At 40.0% G+C, this 19,587-nt stretch overlaps 1 protein-coding gene across 5 annotated transcripts in view; it reads right to left on the reverse strand.

Moving 5' to 3' along the window:
- Positions 1–19,587, reverse strand: part of mink1 (misshapen like kinase 1) — a 34,035-nt gene that overhangs the window by 8,104 nt on the left and 6,344 nt on the right. For 2 of the 5 annotated variants that reach the window (XM_023341979.1, XM_014470213.2), the window contains exons 3-21: positions 18,688–18,870; positions 18,488–18,598; positions 18,308–18,398; positions 18,100–18,230; positions 17,953–18,007; positions 11,777–11,855; positions 9,400–9,575; positions 9,226–9,295; positions 8,929–9,139; positions 7,133–7,240; positions 6,475–6,561; positions 4,894–5,067; positions 4,636–4,806; positions 4,110–4,376; positions 3,897–3,976; positions 3,703–3,806; positions 3,430–3,521; positions 1,948–1,971; positions 1,472–1,623 (exon numbers count right to left, since the gene is read on the reverse strand). In XM_023341979.1, coding sequence (XP_023197747.1) covers positions 1,472–1,623; positions 1,948–1,971; positions 3,430–3,521; positions 3,703–3,806; positions 3,897–3,976; positions 4,110–4,376; positions 4,636–4,806; positions 4,894–5,067; positions 6,475–6,561; positions 7,133–7,240; positions 8,929–9,139; positions 9,226–9,295; positions 9,400–9,575; positions 11,777–11,855; positions 17,953–18,007; positions 18,100–18,230; positions 18,308–18,398; positions 18,488–18,598; positions 18,688–18,870 — 2,366 coding nt within the window. The remainder of the gene's footprint in view (positions 1–1,471; positions 1,624–1,947; positions 1,972–3,429; positions 3,522–3,702; positions 3,807–3,896; positions 3,977–4,109; positions 4,377–4,635; positions 4,807–4,893; positions 5,068–6,474; positions 6,562–7,132; positions 7,241–8,928; positions 9,140–9,225; positions 9,296–9,399; positions 9,576–11,776; positions 11,856–17,952; positions 18,008–18,099; positions 18,231–18,307; positions 18,399–18,487; positions 18,599–18,687; positions 18,871–19,587) is intronic. The other 3 variants (XM_023341980.1, XM_023341982.1, XM_023341981.1) reach the window with 2 other exon arrangements.

Raw genomic sequence — 19,587 nt, forward strand, 5'->3', positions numbered from 1 at the left:
AAAAAAATAGGCAGTTCAACAAAACAAGTATTCACATACATGCTGGCGTTTGCACAATTACCTGCTCTGTTTTTACTCATTTTTAAAGAATATTTCCACTGTTATTGTACATTAAAGATCTGCTGTTCTTGTATCAACCTTCCAGACCTCTCAGGTCTTCCGATTCTGGTTTGCATCCCCAGAACCAAAAGAGGAGAAGCAGCATTCAGCATCTATGCACCACAAATTTGGAGCAAACTTCCAGAAAACTGTAAAACAGCTGAAACACTGACTTCCTTTAAATCCCGACTAAAAACCCACCTGTTTAGGATTGTATTTGAAACGTAATCAATTACAAATTTAATGATGGAACTTGACTTAATGTCATGTTTTGATTGTTGATTCCATGTTGCAACTGCACAAAAATCCGTGAGGGACGACAGAGTCCCAGAGCGAAATTCCGTGAAAGAGGTGTACGGAGCCTCGTTCCGGAAGCCCGTTGAAAGGCTGTTTTAAACTGTGTGATTGTGAGCGCGAGTGGGAATAAAAATACCAATAGGTATTTCGTTCCATATAACACAGTAGGAGTGTAACCAGTAAACCTTTTATGGATGCAAAAGCAAGAACCCTCCACTTGATGACTTTGTGTTTCTGTGTTTGATATGATGTAAAGCACTTTGAAATGCCTTGCTGCTGAGATGTGCTATACAAATAAAATTTGATTGATTTATTGATCTGCCTTTCTGCATTAACAATTTAATGTTTTATAAATAGTCCGTCTTTTTCTGTTTTCAATACACTGAATGCACATTATACACAGAAAGTGATCCGACTCAGCTGCACATCCTTTGGACAGTAAGTTCAATATTTTTATTTCTAATAACTGCACAGTGTTTTCTGTTTTGTTACTCTTTTATAGTATTAACATTATCTTTACTATCTTTAAACATTATTAAATGTTATTGTTAATCTTGCTTTTTAACACTAAGAATTTTCTGTGTGAACCTTTACACCTGATGCTGCAGTCACACCTGAATTGCTCCTTTGTGGGACAATAACAGTTGTTTCCATTTCATTTTCTGCATAGGTCTTTTCTACAGCAACAACTGTCTGTGGAAATTGAAATGCCACTTGCACAGCAGACACATGACACAAATAGACTGGAATTGTGCAACTATACTTTGAAAGTCATCGTAAAAGGTGAAAAATAGTTAGATTCTCAAGGAAAACCAAACCTTTTTCATCAACAAATCGTACAAGGCCAGCTTTGGAAGCCGTGTTCACAGAGAGGTTAAGACCTACTAAAAGTCACAACTAGTAGCTCTACTGGTGTATCTGGTATTAAGTTTAGTAAAGGACTTCAAAACAGATCATTAAAAAAAAGTAACTTTGCGCAACACCCAGAGATGTTACCGTAGAAGAAATAGGATCATCCCTAGCAGTTTGTTGCGTCTTGAATAATCAGGAATATTTGTGTTAACACTTTCAATACCGATCAGTCGGGCTCTCCTCCTCCTCTGGTCCCTCGCCGCTTTCGCTTTCTTCACTACTCTCACTGCTTTCTGAAGATGAGGAGTAATCATTGGCCTTGACAGGGGGACGCGGTGGCTCCTCAGTACGCTCCTTAGCGTAGAGCCCATGGTCCTGTACACACAGACGTCACAATTTACTTACAAAAGGCACTTAAAACAGAATATTCTAGCAAGAAACAAGCAAACAACACACATGCTCACACAACAGTGACCAATGTGTGAAAAGAAAACAGACATTACAGGATCATCAACAACAAAAACAAAGTTGAGAAAATAAATCAGTAACAGAACATGCCATTAGGATCGTAATATTACAGTTGATGAAGGAAAACGTCAGCCTTTTAATCAAATCTGCATGAACATTAAAAAGTGAAGGAAAACAAACGCATGCATAATTTCAAAGCCTTGCTCAACACACAGACACAGTGCTACTAACCTCCCCTATAGCCCTCTTGTAGCTCTGCACATTCGAAGTCAACAAACAAGAGAGTTAAGAAGATGAGAAACGTGAGCCGTGAGAGCAAAGATGCCCACTGTGTAAAAGTAAGCACTTCTTTCTCTCATACATGGATCATGGTAGCACTGATGGCTTCATCAGTCTGAGAATGCTAAGCATTGATTCATTCAGACAGTATTACACAAAGTACTTCCTGTAATACTGTTCTTCAAAGCATGTTCTTCCAAAAACAGGAAAGTGTATAGCTGGATTTCCAGAAATAAAAGCTATATTTCAATGTACATGTGTTTAGTTTTATATTTATGTAGCACAAACTGCAGCTTGTCAGATGCAGCATAAAATGAACCTGAGAAAACCATGCAGGAGAAAAGTTGGAAGAGATGCTTCATATTTTAACTTTTGCCAAAACACGTGTACAGATATTCCTAGATTTAAATGTTACTTCAAAACATTAGCAAGCGTTTAAGACTAGCACTGGGGTTCAATTAATGGCAATCAGTTTGTGCCTGAAAGGGCATTTTTAATTGTGAATAAGCTTTCTGTAATTTCCCTTAGACTTACTTTAAGCAACTGGTGAATTTCCAATACAAGTAAAATGTCTGTAAATTTGTGTTATCTGTGTTGTGACTGCTTGTCAATGGCAGCGGTCTTTCAGTTGCATTAACATTAAGAGTGCAACGATGCGGGTATTTCTACCGGAAATATCAGGTACAGCCCACGCTTACCAAACAAAGACAGCGCTGCTTTATACCTCGACACATGCAGAATGTTTTAGGTGAACTAAGCACGCAGTGCATTGTTGTATAAAAAGTGACACCAACATTGAACAGAGGACTTCCAGCTATCACTAAGCACTATCATTTGGTAACGTTAAGGTTTCTCATGCAGCTTCAACGGAGAGAGAAAAATAAACCAGAGCAAAAGTTAGTCAGGGTCCGCATTTTTCAACAGGAATACGACACATCGCTCGTTCTGCACTTCAATAAATTACGGTACTCATCTGAAGGTAAATTTCACTGAAACATAAAAAATAATCTGCTAAAATCAAATCCAGCTGCCTGTAGCAACCAACCAGTCCCAAATGCTGCACAGCAGCAGCAACACACTGCTACTGTCCTGATTGGGCCTCTGACCAGAGGTGATGTCTGAACAGCTGAGCTCTTTCAGCTATTATATTCAAGAATAAAAAAGTATTTTAATTCCTTCAGGAGTTTTATTAAAGAACATATAAACATTAATCTTCTCAAGTTACCAGTTCTAAAAACAAATTTCCAATCAGTTGTAGAGGCCACTTTTTGCTTCTCTTGCTTGAAGCTAACCGTGTTGTTACCGTGTGCCGTTACAACCCTAATTTAAACACAGTTGTGCCTCCAATCAACACAGTTTCATAAACAAGTCATTTGAAAAATGGTTAATATGATGCAGCTGAAGAGGAAACAAAACAAAAAGAAAAAGACGTACAGCAGGTCGCCCAGGACGAGAGGATGTACGGGATTCCCCCGGCTTATGGCGACTTTCATGGGAGAGAATTGGTGAATCCATTTTGGAGGTACCTGACGAGGAATATAGAGGCGTCAGGGTCCCTCGCAAACCTTCCATGCAAATCCATGCAACTTAAACTGTTTCATATTTTCTCATGCAAAACTCCAATGTATTTTATTAAGATTTTATGTGATGAAACTTATTGCAAACGTGGCCGACCACGTTTGCAGCACTGGGGAGGAAGGGACTCACTGAGGATGCGATGCCTCTCTAGAGAGCCAGTTTGGGGCAGACCAGATATGATGCTCATACCGTCTCCTCTCTCCCAGCGATCATTGCGGCTGAGATCTGGATTGCTGCCATGAAGGTAATCTAAAGTTAATAACTCTAACCGTACCTTACAATGATCTAATTTGCAAAAAAAATATATATATTGTCATCAGTACCTGGCTCTTACAGGATGCCTAATGCCAGAGGTAAGGTTGGTGTTAAGAGCTGTGGCAATGGATGCAGTTCTCTGAGGAATCTGACAGCAACAGTAAGATATGTTTTTAGTTTCCCACAAAAAAAAAAACAGGTTAAAAAGAGTCCATTGGAGTTTTTAATATATTCTGTTTGATTCTACAAATGCTAGATGAAGTTGAGGTATTGGACTTTACCTTGGGTGGGAGCTCTACATCTGGCAGCCGGATCCAGGGGCCGCGATCCTCCCTGATCTGATGCAACTGAGGTCCCGGGGTTTCAGAAGTGGGATCCGAGTTCTGACGTACAAGCTCTCTGGAGTGGATGGGCCGGGGTGTGGGGGCGAGGGAGGGGTCCTGGGTGGGGAAGGCGGACATGTTCTTAGTTGGCTGGTCACAGAGGGACTGAGAGCGAGGGACAGGGGCCGCGTAAGGCTTCAGTGGAACCAAGTGAGCCATCTGGAACTGCGGAGGGCAGGAGCAGCAGACCGCCAGGCGGGAGCAGCAGCCAAATGCAAGATAGTCCAAGATGTAGGTCAAAGTGAAGAGAAATGCATAGATGGGGTTGGTAGAAAGTATCAGTTTTAATGGGAAAACAGAAAGATGTAAAGAGAAAAGAGAGTAAAGATAGAAAAGCATGAATAAAGCAGCCCAGATATCAACTGTAAGACAGTCAAGATTGAGAAATATTAGTGTTTCTGCAAAGTTTTATTAAACCACACACCTTTCCTTGACCACCTTGGGGTTCAACTGGCCTCTGCATTGGAGGCGTTTGTGCAGACTGGACCATTCCCGACTGACTGATGGAGTCTGAGCGCGACTGGATGGCAGTGTCAGACACGGTGGTGCAGATTTTCGGTGACCCTTGTCTGTTTAGTTTACTTCGCTCCTCCACCTGCAGTAAAGAAAACAAGAGATTTGATTTGGAGAACAGAGCCTTTTCCGGCGGCATGCTAACACTTTCGAAAACAGACACTCCAACCTCTCGGGCCCAGGTGGGTTTGTTGTTGGGCTCTAGGTTTTTGTTATAGTGATAAAGCTGGGGTTTCTTTTCCTGCTGCTGCTGCAGAGACACCAGGTAGGCATGCTCCTGCTGCAGCTGCCTCTGCAGCCGCTCCGACTGCCGCTGCTCCTCCAGCTGCTTTCGCTTATACTCCTGAGGAAGACAAGGCACAGTAGTGAAGACGAGGCATACTTCTAACTACATACATGCAAACCTTGAGCTTTCACCAAACTGAAAAAACAAAGGCTAACGTTTTACAAATCAGGAATGTGATAACTCCCATGTTGCTATATGAGTTACAGTATCTGCTGATAATGTCTGTGAGTCCATTAACATATCCTGAGTTGGAAGCATTTTTGATAGTTAAAAGCAACAACAGAAACATAAAAGCTCCAGAGCTTTGGGTGAAAATGAGCAATGCTTTGAAGACATTGAAATTCTCCAAGTGCTTTTTTTTCTCTCATCAATAAACTATAAACATACAGGACACTTTCATATTCTTACATAAGGTAGTATGCACAGACTTATTTTGTGAATTATAATATTCATGTATTCACTTTACTTTTGTAAAGTGTGCGTCTTGTTTTCAATTGATTATTTCAGCATGAGTATCATATATTTCAATAAATAGACTTCAGAAAAAGCACCAACAAATGTAATTTAAGAAGCATTTATTAATCTGTGTGTTATGGCAGCCTTAACACCTCAGTCACAGATCTAAAGTGTCCAGTACTCCCATCTTGTTTTCCTTTTCTTTCAAAATGTAACACAAAAGGCCAATTTTAATAACTGCTGTTCTTTTGAGGACAAACATTAGTGAACTTTTGAGATAATCTTGACATTATCCTACCATTGGAAGGTCTTATGACAGCTAAATGTTGGACTCCTTTACAGAGTAGATAACGTTTCTAGACTAATTCCTGTGCCGAATGTAGCAAAGCTGTCCCACAGCATCACTGAGCCACCGTGAGGCTGTGCCTAAACACACAGCTGATGTCTGTTCCAGAGAGTGAATCACTGTGGGACTGCAGGGCTCATTGGAGATAGTACACAGTGTTGAATGTAGATTAAATTCTAGTATTTTAATGACTAAGTTGTTCTTCTGTGATCTGTTTGCTGCAAAAGCACCGGACATTTTTAGATTATTGCCAATAAACTTGTTTTGTAGTGGAGGATTCAATAATTTCAGGTACAACTTGATATGCAACAGCCTCATGCGTACAATCGCTTTTGACTAATGTTCGTTCTAAAGTGAAACAAAGATTCATTTTTAATGACGGCAACTCCTACGCACCACAGTAGCAATCTGAAGACAAAGATGCAGAGATGGCAGCACTTCTAAACTAAGCAAAAGACACTTCATAACCAAAAATGGACAAACCTTTTCAGAAAATTTGGGTTATTTTAAGTCTTTTTGAGATAGACAGCAGATTTGACATAAATGGAAGCAACCCACACTAACACAGAAGTTCATTTCAGTTTTAATAACTCGAAGTAATATGGAAGAAAATGTCTGCAAGCAAATGAGGAAGTGATTAAGCATTGGTAAGGACTAGTTACCATAAGCAGCGCCTGCTCCTGAAGCAACTGCTGCTGAAGGATTTCTAGCTGCCGCTGCTCTTCTTCTAACTTGTGCCTGATAAACTCCTGCAGCGAGGCAGGAGGGCACAGAGGAAAGGTGGTGGCACAAGAGAAGGAAATGATGTGGGAGAGGCATGGAAGATAAACACAGATAGAAGGTTACGCAATATCATTCCAGCAAGCAAAAGCAAGAGACGATTTGATAAAAGTCAAAGATTCTGCTGATTATTTTAGCAGGAAAGCTGCTGCTGCTGAGCCTTTGTGGATAAAAGATACAGATTATATCAAATATGACATTGTGAGCACTATACAGAGAATGTGATAAGCTACAAGGCATTAAATCATTCAGATATTTAGGAGGTCAGTGTGAATTTGGTGAAGTTTGCAACACTACAGGATGATCTTGCTCTGATGCCAGACTCTGATGCCGCCGAGGATAGACTGGAAATGGAGAAGCAGAGAGCTCACCCACAGAAATCTCATCTCTGGGTAAATACACTAATTTAGATCCCTGCTGCTATGGCAACCCTCTCACGGAATTTCACCACCAGCACAACTAGCACAGCGCTGCCGGCGGACACGCCCACCCCTCTCCTGATTGGCCGGGCGCAGCTCTGCTTCTGCCGCGGTTGGTTACCTGCTCCCTCTCTGCCATCCTCCTATCTTCCTCCCGTCTCATATCGTCGAGTCTCCGATGGGGGCCTTTTTCTTGCTGCCTCACCATCTCTCGCTCTTTTCTCTGTTGCTGGGAGAGAGGTGACAGGAAGGAGAGAAATGAGCAGAAGGGTTATGCTTGCACAGATGAATTAGACTGCTTAGGGGGAAAAAAACGTACTGTAAAGAGTTGGAGAAAAATGAATAAAAGAACTGACTCTCCTTTACAAACATCTTTTAGTAAAACCACATGATTTGTTCTTTATTGCGCTGTGAAGACCTTTTACATGCCTCCTTGCTGCATCACAATAGCTTAGAATATATTTTATTTGAATAATTTAAAATGTGAATCAGCATTCATTAAAAAAATTATGCATCCATCATGTGACCACCCATTTATTATATATATTTTTTATTTTATTATTTTTATTGTATTTATTTATCTATATACATTTTTTTTCTCTTTTTCTGTTATGTCTGCATGGTGATTTATGTTTATAAAAAAAAAATTCTGAGAAATGATGTAAGTTTTACAAAATGTAAGTAATGTGAATAAATGAATAAGCTGCTCTATCACAAAAACTTTCATTGGTGGTTATAACATGTCAAAATTTTAAAACAAAGTTATACTTGGCCAGTAATTTAATCACGGAGGCTTTAGTAATTTTTAAAATCTATATTAGTTAAAGTGTCTTCAGCTTTACCAGTGATGTTATTCATACTGGCATTTGTTTCTAGCTCTTAAATGTAACATAGTAAATGTTACTATCCATCCATCCATCCATCTTCTTCCGCTTATCCGAGGTCGGGTCGCGGGGGTAGCAGCTTCAGAAGGGAGGCCCAGACTTCCCTCTCCCCAGCCACTTCTTCTAGCTCCTCCGGGGGAATCCCGAGGCGTTCCCAGGCCAGCCGAGAGACATAGTCCCTCCAGCGTGTCCTGGGTCTTCCCCGGGGCCTCCTCCCGGTGGGACGTGCCCGGAACACCTCACCAGGGAGGCGTCCAGGAGGCATCCTGACCAGATGCCCGAGCCACCTCAACTGGCTCCTCTCGATGTGAAGGAGCAGCGGCTCTACTCTGAGTCCCTCCCGGATGACTGAGCTTCTCACCCTATCTCTAAGGGAGAGCCCAGCCACCCTACGGAGAAAACCCATTTCGGCCGCTTGTATCCGCGATCTCGTTCTTTCGGTCATGACCCAAAGCTCATGACCATAGATGAGGGTGGGAACGTTAAATGTTACTACTGACAGTAAATTATTAATGGCAAACGTATATAAAGAAAAAAAAGGAAGTGTTGGCAAACGATGCTGATGTCTTGGTAAGTGCTGATAAAAAGCCAAGAAAATAAATTAGTAAATACAGCAAATGCAAATATATTGTTGAACCTCGTGTTATTAATGTTGAGAACATTTTTGTAAAATTAACTTTAGCACACAGAGACCGTTTGAATAAGTGCCTGATTAGATTAGTCTACAATCAAAGTATATTTTCTCAAATCTCAGTACTGCACAGAAATATTCTGATCGTTTTGCTTACAAAGGTCAAAGTTTATCTGTATTGCACATTTTCAGCAACAAGGCAGTTCAAAGTGTTTTACATCACAAAACATCATACAATTATGAAGCACGTAATAGACATTACAAGCAAATACACCTTGTATGTTGATCAACTAATCAAAGACAACTCTAAACAGGTGGGTTCAAAGTATAAAGCCACAGGAATTATCAAAGAACAGAATATACGATTTAGTGAAACACTAGAGATAAAAAGTTGAGCAGTACCTCTTCGAGTCGGCGCCGTTGTTCCTTTTGCTCTTCGATGCGTTTCTGTCGGTCGTGCAGCAGCTGCCTCTTGTGCTCCTCAGGATCTCGGCGCTGGGCGGCCAGTTGGGCTTGCTGCCTCTTGAGGGCCTCCGTGCGCTCCTTGTTCTCCTGCTGCAGCCGCTGGAAGTCCCGCCTCAGAGTTGACTCACCAGGCACGTTGAGGATGGAACTGATGATCAAAATTAAAATTATGGATGGAGAACATTTGCAAAACTTAAGACTGGCAGACTGAACAGAAATGATCAAATCAATTACCTTGATTCTCTATCGTCCCCACGATTTTCATCGTCCTCGTCACTACCACTGTACTCATACTCTGTCTCTTCTGCAGGGTGATCAACAATAAAGAAAACATTAATCTGATGCAAAAATTGCTTCTTCAAAGCAATCTAAGATGCACTTTAAAATCCTTCAGTCTCTTCTCTTTACCTTTCTCTCCCCTCTTTTTGCGTGTGCGGTCAATGTGGTCTTTGAGCTGAATTCGGACCTGACGTTCTGTGGGCTGGTCTCTGATGAACGAATGCTTGAGCAGTTGCTCTGTGCTGGGCCGGCTGTGATACGTCTTGACGAGACAGCCTTCTATAAAGTCGATAAACTTCTTTGACCTGGGAGGAAAAGTAAGATCAAAGAATGACGATCCTTCTGGGAACAAGGAAGGCATAGAATAACCAGAATACTGCTCTTTGAACTGGGAGAGGACTCTAAGGACCCTGTTGGATCGTCTGGGAATTTGTGCAAGCTCTGGAAGCTCTTTTTGCAAAAGTAAAATCAATTTTATTTTTGCTTTGAAGAAGAACACTAAAGGGGCAAATACATCTTAGATCCATTAAACAAATATTGAAAGTTTAAAATTTAAATCAAGCACAGTCTTCCATCCAAATAGATAATTTTAAAAAAATAGCCATGCTTCTCTTAAAAATGGAAAATTAGTGCCACATATGAATGATGTATCATTTGGATCTGTAAAGTCTAATCCATGACTTTTTTAAGTAGGACTCAGACTTTGATTGAAAAAACTACTTTTCCTAACATGTAGATGTTAGGAAAGATGACGCAGGGAGTTAACAGCCAGACCACCAAGGCAACCAGAGCTAATTTATGTTAGCATTACACATATCAGTGAAGAAAATGTTTTCTTTTACTGTATAGTTTTACTTTGTGTCCACTTTCAGTACAGAGAATCTACTGAAGTCTGTAACTCCCATTAAGCCAATAACCACTTCGACTGCAAATTTAGCCTTGATAATTAAATGTAGCTTCATCATTTTCTATGAAGCATGGCACATCTGATCCAAGTTATGGAGATTGCGTCTGACAGATTGTGCAGTCTGATTATATAGTGCTTCTTTAGCTTAATTTCCATCCATTACATCTGCAGTTATCAACTTGACGTTACTTTTAAGGCCAAAACACAAAGTCAGTCACAAAGTCATATAATGCACCTAACCCCTCTGGAGTAAGACATCAAGTGGAGAAAAGTTAATTTACACAACCAGTGTGTTATTTCCTAATGTATACATTTACAGTTTACATTGAGTAGGTTATTCAGGTGGAAACATGTGGACCTATGACTGTGCTCATTAGCCAACAATAATAAAACCAGAGAAGAAATTATGTATGTGAATGCTACCAGAATGTAGCATGCTACCAGATGGTTCTGAATAACAGGGAACCTGGGCTCATGCCAAACTTCTTTCAAATTTCTCTGTTTGTCATCTCTCCAAAGTACTGATCAGAAAGATTTCTCATGATTTGCTCCTCCTTACTGAAACTGGAACTGTTTAATTACTCTGAAGTACAAGCCTGAGCACAACTGAGAAAGGTTGAAAAATGGCATCTGACCTTTAAACATACAAGAGATCAAGTGGTTGTAATTTACAACTCAAGGTGAAAATGTTGCCAATATGAAAAAAATAACTAAGAGCTGCAACCTGGTAAAAATACCAATATTCATAGATTGTGACCGAAATGTTCATAGAAACTTCTCTATGCGTTTGCACTACTTCCATTTATACATACCGTGTTTATGTAATTAGTCTTTTCACATGTTGGATGTAGGCATTATAGGATGAAAATGTGACATATGGAGTGAGAAATGTACACTTTGGAGTTCTGTTTGGGTATTTAAATACTTGACGCTTTTTGTTTCTTGCTACGGACCAATTTGCCAAACAATTAGCAGTCCTGTTTTACATTTGGTGGGACTAATCAAACAAATACTCTGAAATATTCATAACCCAATAGCCACCGCATCCTAATATGTTTTTGATGATCAGAACAGAAGAGGAAACACAAGAGTCTGGCTCTTGTGGGAACATTGTTCACTTGCTGAGAAGAAAGAGAGAAATAGGAGAGGCAAACACACAGGACTGGACAAACAATGAGAAATTAAATCTTAAATGTCTCTGTACCTTCTCATGCCCCTTTGTCTCGAAAGGCATTCTGCAAATTATCCAGCCATTTGTTGTACAACTCAGCATCATTTACATTTAATGTCCTTCTCTTCTAATGAGTTCTAGCCAATTACTGCTGCGTTGCTAAGTGATTATAAGGCAGGACTGCCTTTTATTATATTGTCATTCTATACCACTGTCTTCGCTTTTCCATCATTACAATTTACTTTATGTGTTGGATTAATTTCAGTTCAAAGAATTGAAACAAATAACTCCACAGTGAAGAAATCTGAAACCACTACGCGCATTAATGCCACCACAACTTTGTCTAAGCAGAACTGAACACTCAGTTACATTTGCAAGGAGAAGCAGTCCACTACAGAATCTGAAAAAGAAGCACAATTTACACTCACCATTTCTTGGACTTAAGCTTTGGAGGGGGGTTCCTTGGAATCAGAAAGAGGGCCCTCATTGGGTGCATGTCACACAAAGCTACAGAAAAAGAAGATTATAAGACTTAAATTCCTGTTAACCATGCTGAGAGCTAAGGAACAAAAGAAAACGCAGAACAAAATACATTTTCTTCTGCGTTTGCAAATAACGCATAGTTTGCAAATAACCTTAAAACACCGTTATATGTGCTTTTTCTACGCTGAAACAAGGTTACAGCTGTTGTTACCCAATCTTTCCTGGTGCCTCAGGCTTATTGTTACACTGAATGTAAGAGCAAGGACTGTGAGTCACTGTGTTCCCAGTGTAGGTAGGCAGCTAAACCTGACTGGTTAGCTTCAGTTTCACAGTAAATAGGCTTCTATTATGCAGTCTTTCGGTAACGAGCAACGTGACCGACACAGTCAAAGGCAATCAGATTTTTTCCCCCTTTCAGTTTTTGAAGGGCCACAATAATCCAGAACAATCCCAGCTAACTTCAGATGTAATTTTTAAGGATGGTTCACCCACTGGCTGCATGCTAACAGCAACTTCCTGTCAGTGGAAAGGATCCAAGTATTGAAGGAGTTTTAATACATACCATGAGAGAAATTCTGATTTTTTAGGACCTTTTGGCCACTTTCTGCTCAAACAATTTACAACTTAAAAGCTCAAAATTTAAGTATTTCTAAAACAAAATTACATTTATCTTATTGACAACTTTAGGGGCAAAAACGTTGTGTCTAAAACAGTTTAAAAAACAATTAGTATTAACATTACCAAAGTCTAGCGAGCTTTTTAATCACAAAAGCAAAACATTCCATTTATTTTATGCAATAAACCAATACAGAATATCATATCATGTAAAGTTGAAAAAAAAAGAAACACGGTTTCCATATTTTATATGCAAATGAAAATCTAAAGTAACATGACACTTTATTGCATTTAACTCCCTTTACTCTGATAGCCCTAAATAAATCTACTGCAACCAATGGACCTTACCAAGCTCCGCCCACAACCGACCCACGTGACCACAAGTCTCACAAACAACGCCTCGCGGTGCATTGTTTCTATGTAATGTAATCTTTGCTCGTCTTGCGGGGCGCAGGCGATTGCCACGGTAACAGGTGTGCTTAAACTACAAAGAGAGAGAGAGAGTAAAAAGGTACGAGTGGTTTTGAGTTGATCACCTGTTCGGGTTATTTTACCTTTGTTTCCCTTTGCTGTGGCGCATTACAGCCGCTGTAGTTTCTAAACGTTGGACTAATTTCCTCGTTCGTTTGAGTTTACGTCATTCACAACAAACATCAAGTAGAACAAATATATTTCATAAAACTTTAACAAACAAATGGCTTCTACCGCAATAATTATGTGAAATTAAATTAATTATATCCCAACTTCAGAAGATTTGCCTTTACCTTTACAGAGCTCTTTGGTTCGTCCTATCAGTCTGTAGCTTCTCATATTGACGTCATCAAACCAAATTTCAGATCTACCATAACTGACTGACGCCTGCTGGCCTCAGGTTTGCAACCGGCTTGTGACTGAGAAACCAGTAACCTCCTCCCAGATGATGACATGAACTTGTGAGTTCCTCTGTCCATTGTAGAAGCTGATATATTGTGAAAATCCGGTAGAAATGATGCACTAATGGAGTCATGTTTACATAGAAACAACGCGCCGCGAGGCTTTGTTTGTGAGACTTGAGGTCACATGGGTCGGTTGTGGGCGGAGCTTGGTAAGGTCCATTGCCTTCTGAGGTCACTAACAATTAACAGAATCCTGTGCATAGGAGAGCTTAAGGCAGAGTTGGGTAAACTATGGTCAATTAAGCATTAAGCTCGTTGGAAAAATCCTAATAAAATATATTAAAGTCTGTGGTTGCAATATGTCAATAACAACAAATATGTGGGTTATGAATACTTTTGCAAGTAGCTGTAAACTGTGCTTCCACAGTCATTTCTGCATTTTCCTCTCCAAGTAAGAGTGGAAATATGCGGTGCAATATTCTCAGTCATATTCAGCTCCAGCTCAAACTGCTTGGAAGCTATCTTAAGTTTATAAACTCCTGTATTTAAATTATGTACATGTCTTCTTTGAATTCTAATATCATATTACTTGTCATACTTATTACATTAGATTACATTCATTTCTTGAGTGACAGGTTGAGAGGTGCAGGTCAGCCTGGCCTCTGTTGCTGCTTTAACGGTGCAATACAATCACAAGGGGCGACCAAACAGGTTTGATTATTGTGCAACCATACACTTGTTGTTACTGTATATTATACTACACCAAGCACTACACAATTAGGCTGAGAGTCGGTCGAATTGGCTGAAAATGGACAGAAAATGCATGCCCAGCATAAGTATCATAGAGAAATGCTATGATAATGCATCTTCAGTAAGCTCTAGGCTCACTGAGTATAATTTTGTATATTACTTTGTGGGATCAGCAAAACCTTTCACAATAATGTGACTTAAATTACAGCAATATACCGCTGCCATCAAAACAACAAAAAAGAAACAATGCACCATCTTTAGAAAAGGAAAATTTATGCTTACTCAAGTTTACAAGCACAAACACAAAAAACAAAAGATATTTGCAAGAGAACTTAACAGATCAAATGCCTAACGTTTTACACTGAAGCACGAAGTGAGTAGCTGGGAAATGGCTTCAGCACCTATAATTAAAAAAGAATTTCATAGAAGGGACCATTCTAACCTACTTCAGTCACTGGAGTGATGGCGTAAGTACATGCTGCATAATTTATAATTGTACACCAAAACCAGCTCGACAGTTGGCCTGTATACCCTGCTACATGTCACTCATAGCAGCAGTCTGTCGGAGCCGTATGTCTCCATCAGCGACGAGAAAATAAACCATAGAAACATTCATAATTTCTCATAAATAACTAGCTTTAATTTGGATTTAAGATTCAATAAACTCATAATAACTTTTTCATTACTAATACTCCACATGCTTATAATGAAATCATAAAGAAAAACTTTTTGTGAGATTGGCCTATACAACCCCTGGCAAAAAGTATGGAATCACCAGTCTTGGATGAGCACTCATTCAGACATTTCATGCTGTAAAACAAACTCAGATCAAAAACATGATACAATATTAAGGTCGTTCCAAAGTGCAACTTGTTGGCTTTCAGGAACACTCAAAGAAATGAAGAGAAACTATTGTGGGAGTCAGTGAATGATACTTTTATTGACCAAGCACAGGGAAATAAATATGGAATCACTCAATTCTGAGGAAAAAAGTGTGGAATCACTCAAATTGGAGGTAGAAAAAAAGGACACACCCAGTCTATTTCCTTTCCCTAAATGGACACCTGCCCCAGATTAGATGTGCCCGTTAGTGTGCAGTTCAAAACACCTGCAGTCATGACACCTTGGACGGCTGCTGGACGAAGTGGAGTGGTGAGAACCATGGCTCCAACAAGAGAAATGTCCCTTGAAACAAAAGAGAGGATTGTGAAACTTCTTGAGGAAGGTAACCCTTCACGCATGGTTGCTAAAGATGTGGGCTGTTCACAGTCAGCTGTATCCAAGATATGGACCAAATACAAACAGCATGGAATGGTTGTTAAAGCCAAGCGTACTGGTAGACCAAGAAAGACATCAAAGCGTCAAGACAAACAACTTAAGGCCATTTGTCTTGAAAACCGAAAAAGTACAACTAAACAGATGAAGCATAAATGGGAGGAAGTTGGAGTCAATGTATGTGACCGAACCGTAAGAAATCGCCTAAAGGAGATGGGATTTCAATACAGGAAAGCTAAACGAAAACCAGCATTGACACCTAAACATAAAAGAACGAGACTCCAATGGGCTAAGGAGAGGCAATCATGGACTGTGGATGACTGGATGAAAGTTGTCTTCAGTGATGAGTCAAGAATCTGCATTGGACAAGGTGATGATGCTGGAACTTTTGTTTGGTGCCGTTCCAGTGAGATTTATGAAGAGGCCTGCCTGAAGAAAACAACCAAATTTCCACAGTCCTTGATGATATGGGGCTGCATGTCAGGCAAAGGCACTGGGGAGATGACTGTGGTTAATTCTTCTATCAATGCACAAGTTTACATTGACATTTTGGACAGTTTTCTCATCCCTTCAATTGAACAGATGTTTGGTGATGATGAAATAATTTTCCAAGATGACAATGCATCGTGCCATCGGGCAAGAACAGTGAAGGCATTCCTTGAAGAAAGACACATTCAGTCGATGTCATGGCCTGCAAATAGTCCAGATCTCAACCCAATTGAAAACCTGTGGTGGAGATTGAAAAAAATGGTCCACAAGAAGGGTCCAACCAGCAAAGCTGATCTGGCAACTGCTATCAAAGAGAGTTGGCACCAAATTGATGCAGAATACTGTTTGTCACTCATCAAGTCCATGCCTCACAGACTGAAAGCTGTTATAAAAGCCAAAGGTGGTGCAACTAAATACTAGTGATGTATTTTGAATGGTCTTTTGTTTATGCGTTTTTCATGATTCCATACTTTTTTCCTCAGAATTGAGTGATTCCATATTTATTTCCCTGTGTTTGGTCAATTAAAGTATCATTCACTGACTTCCACAATGTTTTCTCTTCATTTCTTTGAGTGTTCCTGAAGGCCAACAAGTTGCACTTTGGAACGACCTTAATATTGTATCATGTTTTTGATCTGAGTTTGTTTTACAGCATGAAATGTCTGAATGAGTGCTCATCCAAGACTGGTGATTCCATACTTTTTGCCAGGGGTTGTAGGTGGAGTACTGCTCAGTTAACACTGGTATCACTGACTAAACTTTTCATAAATAAGAATATCAAAAACAAAGTAATGAGAGAAACCAGGTCTTTTTTTTTTTTAGGAAAGAAATGGTATTCCTCAGACAGCATACAGTCAAAAACTCACAAATACAGCTCAGATACTTACTGTATGGAGAATATTAAATGCTGATTTTATGGAACCAACAGTGGAAAAAAAATAAAGTAGCAATCCCAATGATAATAAGATTTAAGGTGTGAAAATATAATATATATTTTATCACTGTCAAGACAGTGTCCAATACTATAAAAGAAGAATCTTAACATCAAACGATAATGATGCTGGTTTTTCTGCTGCCATTCTCCAAATATATACACAACTCCCTCTCTGATCTGTTGGTGCAAACTGTCAGACAGCTGTGCTAATGGAGGCAACTCCCTCTAACGCCCTGGGCAAAAGAAGCGAAGTACAATTTATAGACATTTTTCAACAGTATAATAAGAAAACTCAAAGTAACATTAACTAAATGTCAGCAACAAGCTGCAGCTGCTGGTCCAGGTCTAATAAACAGTCTACTGAGGCAACTAATCCAAACGTCAGCAGAAATAAGGTTTTACATAGTAATTATAAGTATACCTTTAACTGTAGCAGGTGTTTATTCTATGTAAAAGTTTTCTACTATTTTGTAGATAAATATTTTTGGGGCATAAAACTAAAATCTCACTCAACACTCTCAAGTGTTTTCTACTCTCGGACGTAAAAAACTGAATCAGAGAAACTTTCCTAGTGGTGATAATTTAATAGCGCGATACAATTTAAAGCCACTGTTTCAGAACCATAACTGAGCCAAAACAACAGTGGGTCTTGCTGAGGGTTATCACTCCATCAGCTCATCAGAGCAGCCCATGCCCAACACATTCCATTCCTGGCATGGGAACGGACAGGCCCGGATTTCCACAGCAGTGTTTGTTAGATTTATTATGATTTGCAGATTAGTTGTTCCATTTCAAAACAAAATCAAAACCCAACAGTTAACCCTTTAAGCCCAGATAAAAATAAAAAATAAAAAAAACTTCTTCACCAAGCGTATTAGCCTCACTTCACTATTCTCTCAATCTTTGGTTCTGCACCAGATTTCCAGCAGAGAAATCTCCTCATCAACCATGGAGATCCGTGCCATCAGCCTCCACAGGCCAACTGCCAGCTCACAACTCCACTACCTTAATTACAGTGAGTCAGCTGTCCATCTGAAGACACAGACAACAAGGCTGCAAGCACAACACACACTCATTCATGAGGTCTTTAGAGCTGGCTTTAAAAATTATGAAAAATGATCAAATGCTGAATAGATACATGTAGAATGAAAAAAATTATAGTCAATGAAGAAGATTCACTTACGAGGAGCTCCCTCTGCCATCTCGATGGCTGTTATCCCCAAAGACCAAATATCACTCTGTAAAATAAATGGCATATAGTGTCTCTGGTTAATGTTTTATTTTTACAGCAAAGGAGCACTGATAATAAATACAGCCTTTCTGCGGTTACCCTAAAGTCGTAAGTGGAGTCCGGATTCTCGTCACAGGCAATGACCTCAGGCGCCATCCAGTAAGGAGTACCGATGAAGGTGTTCCTCCGCCCCACAGTCCTGTCCAGCTGAGCACTCACCCCAAAATCAACTGCATTGAGAGGGTTGAGACCAGTACAGTGAGACATACTAAAGCAAAACAAACTCAGTATTTTTATTTCAGCATACCTAGCTTGACCTCCGCATTCTCCGTTAGCAGCACGTTCTGGCCTTTGATGTCTCTGTGGATAACCTTATGGGCATGGAGGTGAGAAAGGCCCTGTTTGCAAACAAAGAAGTCAATCACGGTCAGTGAGAGGAAAAGGTTGCTGGATAATTGATCCAACAGTCAAAACTACAGTTTCTCACCCTTAAGATCTCTCTGCAGATGTAAGCGATCCAGTCCTCCTTCAGAGAGCTGCCTTTAGTGTTCTTCACTAAGTCAGTCACTGATCCGGCTCCACAGAACTCCATCACCAGCTGTTCAAAGGCAAACACGCTTAACGAGAGCATGATTAATGACAAAAGCTCTCATAATGTCATTGGACCAGATACAAATGTAAACAGACCCAAAGTTGATCATCGTGTCCTGGCGGGCTCTTCTTCACAAAGGCACCATAGTACGTGGCTATGTTGCGGTGGTGGCTGTATTTCTTCAGCATGTTGATCTCTGCTTTGATCTCTTCCTCTTCCTCCTCCGTAACATCCATCACTTTTATGGCGGCCAGTTGGCCTGTCTTCACGTGACGGCCCTGGTTAAGGAACAATTTGGATCCTTTAGCGCATTCTGCAGTCGTGCCTTGAGTTCAGGGGTGCACCAGTTGCATTTTTCTGACCGATCGCCAATCTTTAAAAAGTCTAACCTGCCCATTCTGATTTTGGCCAATTGTTTTGACTGAAATGTTACTAAATTTAGCAAAAAAGTTGCTAGGTTGGTAACTAGCAATGTGGGGTTACGATTGTTAACAGCAGACGTGCAGACATGACCTGGTGGGTCGGTCTGAGAGTCAAACCTCCCTCATGGCAGAGCAAAAGAGAACAGAGGGGGATTTTTAGACTGTTGCCCAGGTAGATAAGATCACTGGATAAGACTGGCTTCACATTTAAGTATTAGCTGATCACCAACCTTCCAAAATTAAGGTAATTGAGGCCAATTTATCACTACTTTAGATCACCTGACAGCTTGCATTACCTCTCCTTCCACAGCAGAAAGAGGCTGATAATGTTATAATACTGAATTTCAACAACAACGGGGATAAAAGGTACGTTTTCAATCTTTATTGAATTTTTTACTGTCTAATTTAGCATCTGCAGTTTGAAAGTCTGTTTCTGTCTCACTGTGCACAAGAGGGAACAATGGTGCCTGTTCTTCATCATTTGCTATCCTTTGTTTTGTAAATATTTCTTTTTTGTTTAAATTGAAACTTGTTTAACATTTGTTATCAATGCATCATTTTTGTCGTGTAAAT

Source organism: Xiphophorus maculatus, chromosome 11 (genome assembly GCF_002775205.1).
Source record: "Xiphophorus maculatus strain JP 163 A chromosome 11, X_maculatus-5.0-male, whole genome shotgun sequence".
Taxonomy (NCBI): domain Eukaryota; kingdom Metazoa; phylum Chordata; class Actinopteri; order Cyprinodontiformes; family Poeciliidae; genus Xiphophorus; species Xiphophorus maculatus.